This window comes from Triturus cristatus, chromosome 9, assembly GCF_964204655.1.
Source record: "Triturus cristatus chromosome 9, aTriCri1.1, whole genome shotgun sequence".
In the NCBI taxonomy this organism is placed as follows: Eukaryota; Metazoa; Chordata; class Amphibia; order Caudata; family Salamandridae; genus Triturus; species Triturus cristatus.
Window position 1 is genome coordinate 583,092,709 of NC_140592.1, and position 13,934 is coordinate 583,106,642.

Consider the following 13,934-nt stretch of genomic DNA (forward strand, 5'->3'; position numbering starts at 1 on the left):
CCAGTTCTTACATTAAAGAATCAAGTTCACAGGCATTTGAAATGAATACGTGAATAATGGGAATGGAGGCTTGCTCGGTTATTTCTTTTATTCACATGATTATATTTAAGTGAGACTGTAACTAGCAAACTGAGTGTTTTAAATGGTTTGTTATGTTTTTAAAATGTCAGAGATCTTCTTAAATGACACAATAAAAACAAGTGTGGCTGAATTTAGAACTGTCCCACTGAGTGCTTTCAGGATGGCTGTTAAGAGCCTTTTTGGATATACACCACATTTTGGGATTCAATGTTAGTCATACCCTGCAGGGGAAATAATGGCTTGCATCCAAGGACGAGATTAAACTGATTTGACTTTTCAAGTGTCTCTGTGCACTTACCTGCAGAAAATGCCAAAAAAGCGTCATTTTTCTTGAAAGAGCCATCCTGCACAAGGAAATTTTCAGGATTAAATGTTGCAGGATGCTTAAAATGTTCTGGGTCGTGGAGAACAGTGTTCAGAAGAGGCATCACCATGGTGTCCTAAATAGAATGATAATCATATGATTAATCTACAAGTAACTTGTAACAAGCCCACTTATGATGACTGGCACCGAAGACCAGGATCAATGGTGAAAAACTGACTTCCAGAGAAAAAGAATATCCTCTCAATAACCTTTAAAATACTTTCCATTAAACCATGCAATGCTGGCAAAAATCTTTGCATTATATATTTTAAGGTCGATAAAGGGGTTTATGTTTAACATTAGTAAGCCCTTTCAGATAAAACATAATTCGGTTCTTGCAAGGGTTCCAATTAAACATGTTTAGTTAGGGGAAGTCAAGTATATTGTTAGTTCTCGTCCCACCGTGTCCTAGGACATGATCCATACCATTACCCACAGACTTAAGGGACTGGCCCATTGACACACTAACAAGATGTTTTTCAGGGGGGTGCGGATAACCACTGATGATGGCGGATGGACATCTCAAGAGCTTCCGACTTGATCCCGGGAATCCCTCCATAATCGTGTTGCACTGTGGAATCTAACCGTATGATGCACTCTTGAAAGTGCACCAGTCCCCCGAGAGCCCAACTCCTGTATCTGCATGCCCCTGGGGGCTGGTGATGCTGGAGATGTGGAGGGCATCGCTTGGCAGATATACTGGATGTGGACCTACAGCGTCGACCCGGCCTCTCTTCTGGAGCATCGCTGGAGCCCACGTGCGAGATGGGATATGCTGCCGGATGGTCCACACACCCCATGACAGGGGGAGAAGATTGTACTGCCCGGCACGTGAAATAGGACTGCAGAAGGAGTGCTTGTTGGGCCCGTAGATTGGCAGCCTACCTCGTGTTCCCCCTCGTTGCTCTAAATGACTTGTGGGGTGGCGAGTCATTGCAGAATTCTGTTGCTTCCATCAAAGAGCAGATCAAAACAGCTGTGACTAGCTTCAGCAAGTCTACGGCCCCAGAAATACTGATTGCCACCTCAGCATGGACATTTATTGGATTATAGTAACTGCTTCCCAGCATTGGCCTCTAAGTACTAATTGGGGGTTGCCCCCATAGGCATTGCATGACCGGCTTAGGAGTGAAGGTCCACAACGCAGCAACAACAATCATAAGGGTGCAGTTGGTTCCTTCAACCCGCTCTCCTACATACGAGGCAGCGGGGAGCCTTCTGTACTCTTCCCCCCACCATTGTGTTGTCCCAATTGCATTGGGGTTTCTCCTGATTTCTTAGTCCTTTAATACCTCTCATTATTCAAGGTTTACAATGGGTCGCACTAGAACAAAAACATTGCAGATGCTTAGCCTCAAACACTCACAGCCTACCGCATTAGACAGTTCACCCAAGATGATGACAGAGGAATGTATATCTCCCACAAAGGCTGACCCACCAACAGACAAATTGGACGTCATCCTGCAAGAGATCAGTGTCTCCAGCGTGGCTAGAGAACATAGGCTCACTGCAATCACTACTGACTTAAGTCTCCTTAAAGACGATCACAATACGCTGACTGATAGGGTCAAGACCCCTGAAATGACCCTATCTTCTCTGATGCATTGGTAAACAGACCAGCTCCGTAAACAGGTCACAGCACAACATGAATGGGCAGAGGATGCTGAGGGGCGTGCACACCGGAATAATGTTTGCATCATTGGCATGTGAAAATGTGGAGGGTAACAATGCTATTCATTATGTAGAGAATTGGCTGCGGAGTGTAGTGGCGCTGTGTCACCTATCAGAGCTGTTCATGGATGACAGGGTTCACAGGGTCCCGGTGCAGCGCCCACCTCCGGGCGTACCCGGCATTCAATCATGGGCCTAATATTAAACTTCAGGGATTGTATGTCCTCCTTCGGAATGCCAGAGAGAATACACCTATCACTATGAACAATGCATGAGTATAGTTGTTCCCGGACTACTCGCTTGCGGTTCAACACCAGTACTCCTCCTACCAACAGTAAAGGGCCAAAGGCTGACACATGCACTCATATTCCTTGCCTGGCTAAAGGTGAGCCACAACCAACGCGCCCTCATTTTTGCAACACCGGAATATGCATGGGATTGGAAGGAGCAGCAATTCCCCAATTCCCCAATTCCCAGAGGCCTAAGGCACCTGGGCAGCCGGAATCTAAAGCTCAGTGCCACCCTCGGAGGCGCCCCCATCGACCTGGTCCCTGTGCTCCGACTGGTGTGGCTCCTACCCCGCAGCAGACCCTGACAGTAAGGAGACACACTAGCATTGGCAAGTTCCATCAGAGACCAACAATAACAGCATATCAGGTCCTGCTCCTCGGCGAGCAGTGCCACTGATTCCAACTTCAGCGGCAGCATGGCGTTGTTCCCTTTAGTCACATCACAAACAGCCGATGACATCCTCTGACGAATGTTGTGGGTGCTGGCTTGGGGTAGTGACAGCCCTCTGGCCTACAGCACTGGCTGAGGAGATACCCATTATTTCACTACTGATATGGACAATGTACATGCCCCCACAGGATGCCACTGTGTTACTCCAGACGCCAATGTTTGCATATAGACTCTGGACATGACTATGCACCCTCACTATCGGGGCTTAGTCTAGTTTGTTAATCACAGTTAATGATTCCATTCTACCAACACATTGTGGATTCCGGGGCCCCGTAACGAGGATTATGCCATCAACTCAATGGACTTCCCATTTTGGTTTGTACCATGCCCTACACCACATGCCCTTATAGCAATTGCACACACTGCTATTCTTTTGTAACCTTTTTCCTTACAGTTTTAGTCGAACAATTATTCTTCACTGGACCTTGTATTGGGGTACTGTTTGACTGTGCTGTCATCGTTCCCTCCTGGGTACGTAAGTGTTACTATTGTGCAATGGGTGGAGCATGGATATATGATGCAAGATGCATTTCATCATGCCTGATGTTGAATGTAAATACAATGTCATAACTTGGAAGGTCAGAGGTATGGGGTCAGTGCAGAAGAGGTGTAGAATCTAAGCACAGGTCTACTGAGATAAAGGGCACTAACTTTACTTACAGAAGATGCATCTCACTACCATTGAGACTTTCAAATTGAATACAAAATGGAGGGGACAGCTGTTTCATACATCTTACTCAGCCTTCGCACTAGGAGCAGCAATCTGTCTGGGCGCAGGGGTCCCCTTTGCAGCTTTAGACACTAGGGTTGATGAAAATGGTAGTCATGTTTTTGTTAGGGGAGGCACACTTGATAGGAAACCAGTGGTACTTGGCAGCACCTATGCCCCTAATGAGGTGCAGGATGTATTTTTGGCACATTTATCAACTGTCCAAACTGACTGGGCACAGTGTCCCTGGTTAATAGGAGGGGACTTCAATGCTGTCCTTGATGTTCATTTGGATCCTTACCACCCCAGTGCGTGCTTTATATGACAAGCCAAGGCCTTAAAACAATGGGTTACAGGATGGTCACTATCTAATGCTTGGCGTAGTAGAACCGCCAGTATGTGCAAATGCTCCATTTGCCACCTCACACATCTTGACAGGACCTTTGCACTATATCCATCCAAGCAAATCTCACTCACGCAACATACTTGGGTAAGATGAAAGTCCGACCATTCCCCTCTTGAACACACCATATCCTGGGGTCAGGTTCTGGCCCCCATTCCTACTTGGCGCATGCAGCCCCTCCTCCTGGAGGACATAGTGTTTATGGTTTAAATCTTTTATTGGCATTTCAAAAAAACATACAAACAGGCTCCAACCGCTCTTGTGGCGAACTCCGTGCTTAGTCTCTGAGTGGTGGATGGGCCCCACCCATCCCGGCCGCGGTCGCGATCAATCGTGGGTTAGATTGGGGAGTTCGACATGAACCCTGGTAGCTTTCGTGGAGCAAACTTTATGTTGAAGGTAAAACACCCCTCTCGCCTACCCCCCCCCCGTTCCACGTCCATCTATCCTCCTGCCTCTCGCAGCTCAGTCACTCTCCAGCCCTACCCCTCCGTCTGGTCCTCGGGTAGCCGCAGCAGCCGCAGATAGCGGGGACAAGTAACCTCCCTGAACTCGGAGGACAACAGTGCTAGAAAGTGCCTCCACAATTCCCTAAACCTAGAATCCTCCCCGGCCAATGTCAAAGAGAGTTTCTCCATACCCAGGACATGCCACAAACGGTAGAGCCAGCCTGTAAACGTTGGTATGGTGGGAGTGTGCCAGAGTGTAACTATATTTTGCACCGCTGACCCCAACGCTATCGCTATCTGTCGTCCCCTGCGCGATTTGAGCGGATATGTTAAAGGATTAGGGAGGCCTAAGAGAGTGTACGCTGGGAAGCGTGGGATCGCAGTGTCGAAATGTTTGTCCACCTCTGCAAGCACCTGGGTCCAGTAAGCCTGAACTCTCTCACACTCCCATAGCAGATGAGTTAGGGTTCCTATCTGTCCGCACCCCCTCCAGCAGTGTGCATCTCGCCGCCCATCCATCGCGTGTAAGCGCTCTGGGGTGTAGTACCAATAGGTCGTGATCTTCGTGAGGGTGTCTGTGAAGCAGATAAGCAGAATGTCTGGCTCTGTAAGCTATGCCCCCCCACTCTTCCAGCGTCAAATTCCTGCCAAGCTCTCTTTCCCAGCGTGTCCGTCCTGCATTATACGTATGCGCGAATCGCAGTTGAAGCATTCTGTACAGGTCAGAGATGAGTTGCTTATCGGACGATCGCGTTACTAGCCACCGCTCGTACTGGGAGAGCCGCCGATCAGCAACCGGGCGGACCCGCCCGTCAAGCGCCCAATGTCGGACCTGGAGATAGCGGATCCTCTCCTCCTCCGGCAGCCCGTACTCCTGGCGAAATTGCTGGAACGGGTACACCCCCTCCGCATCATACATATGATACAGGAAGCGGCAGCCAGCTGGCTTCCACCCACTGAAGGCTGCCGAGTCCATTCCAGGAGCGAATTCCGGGTTGTCGAACAGGGGCGTAAGCGGGGAGGGAAAGGTAGTGAGTTCATGAGGAGCGTTAGTCCGGTCCCAGATTTCGAGAGGGACCTGAGTGATGTGTGAGGCATAAAAGTTGGGGGGCCGGTGTTGTTTACGCAAGAAGGGTTTCTCTTGTAGGGGCCGGGCAGCCACCGCCTGGTCCTGAAACAGCCAGTGCTTCTCAGACTCCCAGCGGCTCCACTCCACCAGATAACGCAGCTGTGTGTCCCAGAAGTAGATCCGAAGATCAGGGATCCCAAGTCCCCCGTCTTCAGGTGCGAGAGTGGACAGTGACCCCTTCATGCGCGGTTTCCGGCCGTTCCAAATGAATCGGGACAGCTCTGCTTGAGTCTGTTGGAGCCACCCTGCTGGCGGGTAGAGCGGGATGGTGCGGAAGAGATAGAGTATCTGGGGTAGTACCGTCATCTTGACTGCCGCGACCCTGCCTAGCCATGAGAGGGGGTAATGCTTCCATCGCCCCAACTCTCTGCGAATCTTCTGGCGCAAAGCGGCATTGTTAAGGGCCACCACTCGTGGGAGCATAGGCGCCAACTGAATCCCCAAATATGGGACCGATTCCTCCGCCCACTGAAACGGGAGAGAGCTCTGCAAGTGCTCTCGGGTGGAAGGAGTCAGAGAGAGGCCGAGGGCCACTGACTTGTCCGTGTTCACTTTGAACCCCGCCACCCGCGCAAAGGCGTCCAATTCTGCTACGCACACCAGCAACGCCTCCCGCGGATTCGACAGAGACAGCAGCACGTCGTCCGCATAGAGGCTGATGGTATGGGTATACCCCCCGAACTTAATGCCGGAGATTCCCGGATTGTGTCTGATCCTCTGGGCGAGGGGTTCCCTATACGCCGCAAAAAGCAGCGGCGACAGCGGGCACCCCTGTCGCGTGCCCCTCGTTATGGCGAAGCTAGTGGACGTGTGACCGTTTACCCGGACCACTGCCGACGGGAATTTGTAGCAGTTAAAAATATGGGTGCGAAATTTCTCCCCCAGCCCCATCCGCTGCAATACCTGCTCCAGGTAGGGCCAGTGGACGCGGTCAAACGCCTTTTCGGCGTCGACCGTGAGCAACATATATTCACCCGATGTACAAGAGGCTTTCTCGACCAAATGCAGGACGCGTTTCGTGTTGTCAGGGGCCTGACATTCTGGGATGAACCCCGCCTGATCCGGGTCAATGAGGCCCAGCATACACGATGCTAGCCGGCTGGCCAGGATGCCCGAGGAAAGCTTAAGATTGACGTTCAGCAACGAGATAGGGCGGTAGGCCCCGCAGCGCGTCCGGTCTTTCCCTGGTTTGGGGATGACTACAATGTGGGCCCCCAACAGGTCCGGAGCGATGGCTCCCGCGACCGAGAAATAATTGAAGAGACGGGTGAGGAGGGGCGCCAACTGGGTGCAGAACTTCTTATAAAAGATGGCGGTGAAGCCGTCCGGCCCCGGAGGTTTCGCCAGTTTCAACCGGGAAATCGCGAGGACATAGTGTTTAAAGACGCTCTGGCTACTACAATTGATACATACTTAGCTGAAAATACTGACACAACCTCATCACCATTGGTGGAATAAAAGGCATTTAAGGTTGTGGTGAGGGGTGTCTCCATCAGTACTATTGAAGGGGTCTGCAAAACGGTACTCTGAGACCTTACTCACAATGAGACCGGTTTAGGCCGACTGGAACAGTCTGCAGCCGAGGATGATGGTCATGCAGCTCAATTACAAGAAGTGAGAATTAATTATGCTGAGCTCCTTGAACAAATGCAAGTTATCGATTATGTAGCTTATACAGAAAACACACACCAAAGCTGACAAATCCAGTGCACTGCTAGCACGGTTGATCGGGCCAACATCACTACCCACTCCTATCTTATCAATGCTCACACCTCAACATAACCATTTAACTACACAATTGGAAATTATTGAGGCCTTTCGAGATTTTTATGCCAATCTTTATAACACCCCTCCTCCTTCTGAGCCAGCCGCTATTAGCTTATTCCTGGAGAACTTGTTGATACCTAGAGTATGAGACACTGACAGGGAGGCAATGGGTGCTCCATTCACTCCAGGTAAAATACTGCAGGCCATTGACCATCTCGCTCATAACAAAATGTCAGGATCTGATGTACTACCAATAGAATTTTATGCCACATTGGCAACACGCCTGGTGCCACAATTCGACCGGCTTTATAGAGCTTAGTTGGAAGCGGGATTGTAGCCTCACCCATCACAAGCCATGCGCTAGTCACTTCTCTTCTAAAACTAGGCCGACCTCTGGAGATATGTTCTCTTACAGGGCCTTATCCCTGGTAAACACCGAATATAAGATTTCAAGTAATCTGTTAGTGCACTGTTTCCTCCCTCTCCATCAACATTTAATACATACAGACCAATGTGGTTTTCTTCCATGCACTAATACCTCACTCAACACACGCAATCTTTATCAGATCCTAAATGTCGCTCAGAGTCAGTACCCAATGTCTGGAGGCCTCTCAATAGACCTACAACAGGTCTTTGACACGCTGGGGTGGGATTTCATGTTTGCCGCTCTTGTACGTTTCAATATCTACCCTACATACATACGCTGGGTTAAACTACTGTACAATAACACTACTGCAAGTGCCAAAGCAGGGCTCCTAATCTCTTCCCCAGATCGGTTGTCCCATGGCACCAGGCAACGATGACTGCTCTTGCCACTATTATTTGTTCTAGCACTGGAGCCTCTGGCACAGCACATTAGACAATCTGCACAGGGATGGTGATTCCTCAAGGTTCAATGATGCACGCTATAGTTCTCGATGACATGGTATTGTATATCTGAAATCTCCACAAATACTTGTCATCGGTATCTGGACTCCTCTACTTGTTTGGAGACTTGACGGGCCTCTGGATCAATTTTACAGTAAATCCTAAGCTTTTTCCTTCTTCTACACCAAGAGAGAGACTACTATGCCTTTTGGGTCTACTAGGCTACAGTTAGCACCCCAAACATTTCGGTACTTAGGCATTAAAATATACTGGGAGGCAAAAGATTTGTTGGATGGTAACCTCTTAAAAAAGATTGCCTCACTCAAATCTCAAATTGGCTTTTGGATCACAGTGCCCCTGTAAGTTGCAGGATGTCCGACTTTCACTCAAATGGTTATGCTGCCCCACCTGTTGTATCACTTTGTCAGCTTACCTGTGGTTAACCTGCACTGGTTTTCAAATTATTAAATTCATTATTATTTGATCTGATGTGGGGTTCTGGGAGGCGTAGGATTGGTTTTTTCAAGGCCTACTGCTTGTTAGGGCTGTTACAATGGCTATCGTATTGGCTGGCAGGCCATAACCTGACTGAGATCAGTTGTACACTGCACAAGCTTAAACAAGATAAATTACACTGCCTACTCTTCCCGGGTACCAGACCACCCTCTCCACAACCACTTCTGTTACGCACAGCTCTTACATCTTGGAAAGCTGCCCTAGACTACACTGACCCCTTCGCACACTATGGCTCGAACATCCCTCCCAGAGGTCTCCCTACCTCCCGGGTATACTAACAGTGAAGATATTGCTACCCCGAGAGTAGGCGGGGGAACAACAGATGGTGCACTCTTTGAGGACCAAACCATCATGAGCCACCAGGAATTTACTCAGACTCATGGGCTACTGGAAATGCTCTTTTTGACATATGCAAGTTTTATTCAATTAGTCCGCGAACACTGGGCACCAGGTGGCCCCTAGCCAACTACCCACTAACTTATTCAAGAGATCCATATTATGATTCGAGGTAGATATCTGACTAAATGTTTATCCTATGGTCTGAGTTCACACCTGATGGTCCGCCTGACCTCCCTGCAGGTCAGGAGGGAAGAGGACCTCTTGCATGGTCTCCATGATAAAGAATGGGACTTTCTTATTGAACACCCCAGCAGAATTTCCCATAACTGTTCTTTCAAATGTATATAACTATCAATATTACATAGAGCATACCTCATGCCACACAAAATGCATTCTATGTTCCCCACCGACTCTTCCAACTGACCCCGTTGCCACGCACAAGACGCAGACCATTTACACATGTTATGGGCCTGCCCCTCACCGTCTTTTTACTGGGCAGCCATTAGGACCGCCTTGTCGGATTTGGCTGGGTCTGGCTATTGGAATACTGCCGAACAATGCATTCTGGAACTATGACCTAGACCTAAAGGTTGCAGAGTTACAGCACATTTTGCTGATTTAGCACTATTATTGGCAAAGCGCCTCCTGACGAGATGCTGGACATCCCCGGTGATACACTTCATCTCTCAGTGGCATGAGGAAGTGATGCACTGGAGTGCGGCTGAAAGTAGCGCCTTGCAGAGAGAGGAATGCCAGGCTTTACGTAAGCACCCTATTCTAATGATTAGCATGCACTACTTGAATTCTTTAAGTCTCAGGAGGTGGATGATGAATAAACTTTCCCACATTCCCTGCTGGTGCCACACACTCTGCCGCATGTCCTCGTTTGCCAGGTGACTGTCCCTTCCTCCGTAGTTCTGTAGCACTAGTCCGTAGTAAGCACAAACAACCCTCTGTTATGCCTGGCGCGTCTCCATTATGAGCCACAGGTTCCGATGCGTTGTTCAAGACACACCATGACACATACCAAGCCCCCTTGTGATATGTGTGGGGGTGAACACAAATTGCACCCCCACACAAATGTTGTCACTCACTCAGACAGCACTCATGAGACACACTATTACGAAGATGTGTTTGGGAAAGAGGTAGGGGTGGTTGTTACAGAGTTACGGTGTTTATTGTGTTTGCATTCTTGTGGGCAACGTAAATGGTGAACTTGTCTTATTCAACATCATTGAAAAATACTATGTTGCTAACGATTGACGTCACCACTCCAGCTAAGCTGATTAGCGAATTTCCATTTTTTTCTGCTTTGTGGTGTGAACAACATAATGACTGTACTATTGCTGTCAACTGTCTGTTCTATTGCTCGGCTGCTGTACATCTCACCATGACATATAAAATGCTTATGAATCACCAAAATGCTATACAGATTGTGATAAAAAAGACGTTTTTCAGAGCAATAAGTACAAGAAGGAATTTGTGGTTTGTCCTAATCATTTTTCAAAAAAGGAATCAAAAAGAATTGAAATCGTGAAGTGCTTCAGGGTCAGGATGTCAATTAAGAACAGTTTTTAGAAACCATTAAATTGTGGAGAATGTTGTTTTTTTCTCAAACCTTTCACAACAGAATATTATGTGCATTTTAGGAGCACCCCTGTAGTGTTGCACTCTAGCCTTCCCGCAGTCACGTGACCTGCGAGAGCTATCGCGAGAGGTAGTGACGCGGGGGGGCTAGAGATTCTGATTGTGGCACCGGGCGAGACAGGACGGCTCTCCCCTTTAGAATATTGCACTGCCTACAATAAAGTTATACAGAACGTTCCCTACAGCCTCCGCTCTTCATTCTGGGGGGGAACACACTTTGCATCCCACAACATCCGGTCTAGATTTGTTTCAATTGGCCCTAAACTTCTACTATCCATTCTGTGTGCGAACCAGTGCATGAGGCTAGGTGAATCCCAAAGGTACTCAAGCATATTTATATATATTGTATTAATATATTATTTATCAGCAATAAAATTTCAATCTAAAATGTTTTTATGAGAGCAACAATGGCAATTCATAGGCCAGTGTAGGTGGCGGGTTACGTGAACTCGAAAAGAAACAGCCGCAATGTGGATTCATTTTGCCAGTTGTATAAACATTATTGAAGACAAAGACACATTTTACAGGAAATAAAGTTTCTCAATCTTTTGGTGCCTGAAAATGACATAGTAACATATCTACAGCAGTGTGGGATGTGACACAGTAATCACAAGACTCCTTCTAGTTTCCGGGGAAGAAAATGGAGGCTGAAATCATCAGTGAGGCACTCTGCTCAGAAGCATCAACGGTCTTATGACAGCTTTGGAGATATTATTATGTTTATCTCACTGCCAAATGATCAACCTATTTTCTCCTCTTTCTAGACATTCCTAGATGTTGGTGCTGAAGAAATAATTTGCTGCCAGCCTCCTTACCACAGGCCATCCCTCACCATTCTCCACAAAAGGTTTCTCAGTCAACAATGAGGGTAGTTATGGTAGTTATAGTTAATACCACCTTCAGTTATGAATGCAAAATCTTTTGACGAAGAGATGCCAGTTATGTTCCCACTAGACTCTTTCTACTGATTCCACTAACCATACAAATATCAGGTAGTCCTTTCTCGATCAGCAAATTAAGATTAACCCCCAACAACTAAGGTATTTATTCTCTCCCCACTTCACAAAAATAAAACAGGTTTTTACTTCAAACTTTTATTGTATTCCTTTACTTAGTTTAATCTATTGTCATTCAAAAAAGTTATACCCAAAATGTGAGGAGCCATTGTGCAAGCAACAAGTTATGTATTGCATCCATTAAATCTATTCTGTAAAATCAGCAAAAGGTAAAAAACAAAGGCTCCTTATTATTGGAGTGTGTTTATCAAATACATGCTTCATCATTGTCTGCAGGTTGCATATAAAAACAAGCATTTGCAATGCAATCGGTCTCGCCTTTGGAACCTTATATGTATTTAGCTATGCAGCACATTAGCCTGGGTGCTGAAACATCTACTGTTCTTTAACATTGAGGGAAAGTAAGCACCAAACTGCGTGACACGCCAGGTATGGGGAACGCATGGAGAGAAATGTTGCCTTTCAGCGAGCGGGATGTGGTATAGTCCAAAGCTCTGTTTTTAATATAAAATCATGGCCTTCGGTGATCATATCACTGAAAATACAAGTTTGAAAAAAATATTATAGTCTACGGGTGCTAGTGGAAGACAATTTCTATGGACTGGAATCGAGAGAATGCTAAAGTGATTCTGGTATTTTACTGACCTTTGCTGGTCGTTTTCTATCAAGAAAGTTAAATAGAGGCAGTTGCCAGAAAAAAAACGAAAGTCCCTCAGCAGAAAGCAATTCTGGCATTTTACTGACCTCTACTGGTCGTTTTCTATCAAGACAGTTAAGTAGAGGCAGTTGAACAGGCAGAAAGCAATTCTGGTATTTTACTGACCTCTACTAGTCGTTTTCTATCAAGACTGTCAAATAGAGGCTGTTGAACAGAAAAAAAAGTCCCTAAGCGGAAGCAGGCAAGTCCTAGGGCTGATCTCCAGAGCCCACAAAAACACAAAACACATATAAGTATATACTAAAGTATATACAAGAGGTCTCGAATGCTTGACCTACAAAAGTAGTGTGTTCTTCCTACTTCCGCTTTCAAGGGCTGGGGAGTGTTAGCAAGGCAGTGATGTCTGAACTACAGACAAATGCTACCTCTATAAATTATGCCTCATTCATGCAAAGAAAGTGAATAGTTGGTATCTTAACTAGGTTGATAAAATCATGTATTTGAAAGCTTTCATGAGTACTGATACTTTGTCAGAAAAGCTCCCATATTAACATTTCTGGCAACTTAATAGGAAGTTTTGCTTATCTGAATAATGAAAATTTTCCTAATTTAGGTTAAAGTCATCCAATTTTTGAGGTAATAAGGATGTTATTTTCATGGTCTCACAATTCAAACTTCCTCCACCACCAATATAACTGAATGGGAAAATTAAACTACCCCAACTTATTTCTCTAAATCTTCATATCCTGTCTGCTCGCTAATGATTTGAAGAGAATCATATTCCTCTCAGTGTTGCCTGGTTTGAGGTTTACTCCTACTCCCATGCATCTTTCGGTAACAAAAAATGAAACCCCATGTAACTTATTCAATTTCAGTTTCATGTTGAAGTAACTTATACCACTTTCTTTGCAGATCTACATAAAATAAACCAGGAATGCGCGAATGTGGATGAATGAAGATTTTGGAAAGTTTCGTGAAGCTTCATCAAAAAGTGAAAACTTTATTTAAGATCCAAAAATTGCATTTCCTATCAGGAATGTGATGCAATAAGCATGAGGGCACACATGCGCCATCAATATGACATTCACATGAATGCATTAGATAATCACTGAATGCTTTAATATACCTTATACGGTTATAATTAGGTTTTGGCAAACTTGTAGATGGTGAGTATTTCTACTTTGCATGTACACAAACAAGGATTTTTACTTTTGTTATATTTCTCTCAGTCGAAGAAGTAAATGGTTAATTCAAAGTTGGTTAGAAATATCTGGTTTTAAATCCGTAGCAGGTATTGCTTATTTCCCAGAGATGATGGGGAGGAAGCCATCCTTATGATTGGCAACAGATATTTAGTAGATCACTGACAAACAAAATTAATGGCAACACTTGCCATTACTTCCGTAGTTATTTGAGAAATAGCAAAAAGCTAATGTTAAAATCCAAGAGAAATTAACCGAGACTTCTCTTGGGGAGACAAAGAAATAAGCACCGTGATTAGAAGGTGCCAAATTAGATTCTGGGTTACTATTACATAATGGGCACACATTCCTGATCTGCGTCATGGCACCCCCTTC

The 13,934-nt window shown here is 46.1% G+C and overlaps 1 protein-coding gene across 4 annotated transcripts in view; it reads right to left on the minus strand.

Annotated features, from left to right (window-relative positions):
• The window catches only part of LOC146798351 (cytochrome P450 2C8-like), a 489,861-nt gene that overhangs the window by 19,480 nt on the left and 456,447 nt on the right, over positions 1–13,934 (minus strand). For all 4 annotated transcript variants that reach the window (XM_085625620.1, XM_085625621.1, XM_085625622.1 and 1 more), the window contains one exon: positions 380–521. In XM_085625620.1, the coding sequence (XP_085481746.1) occupies positions 380–521 (142 nt within the window). The remainder of the gene's footprint in view (positions 1–379; positions 522–13,934) is intronic.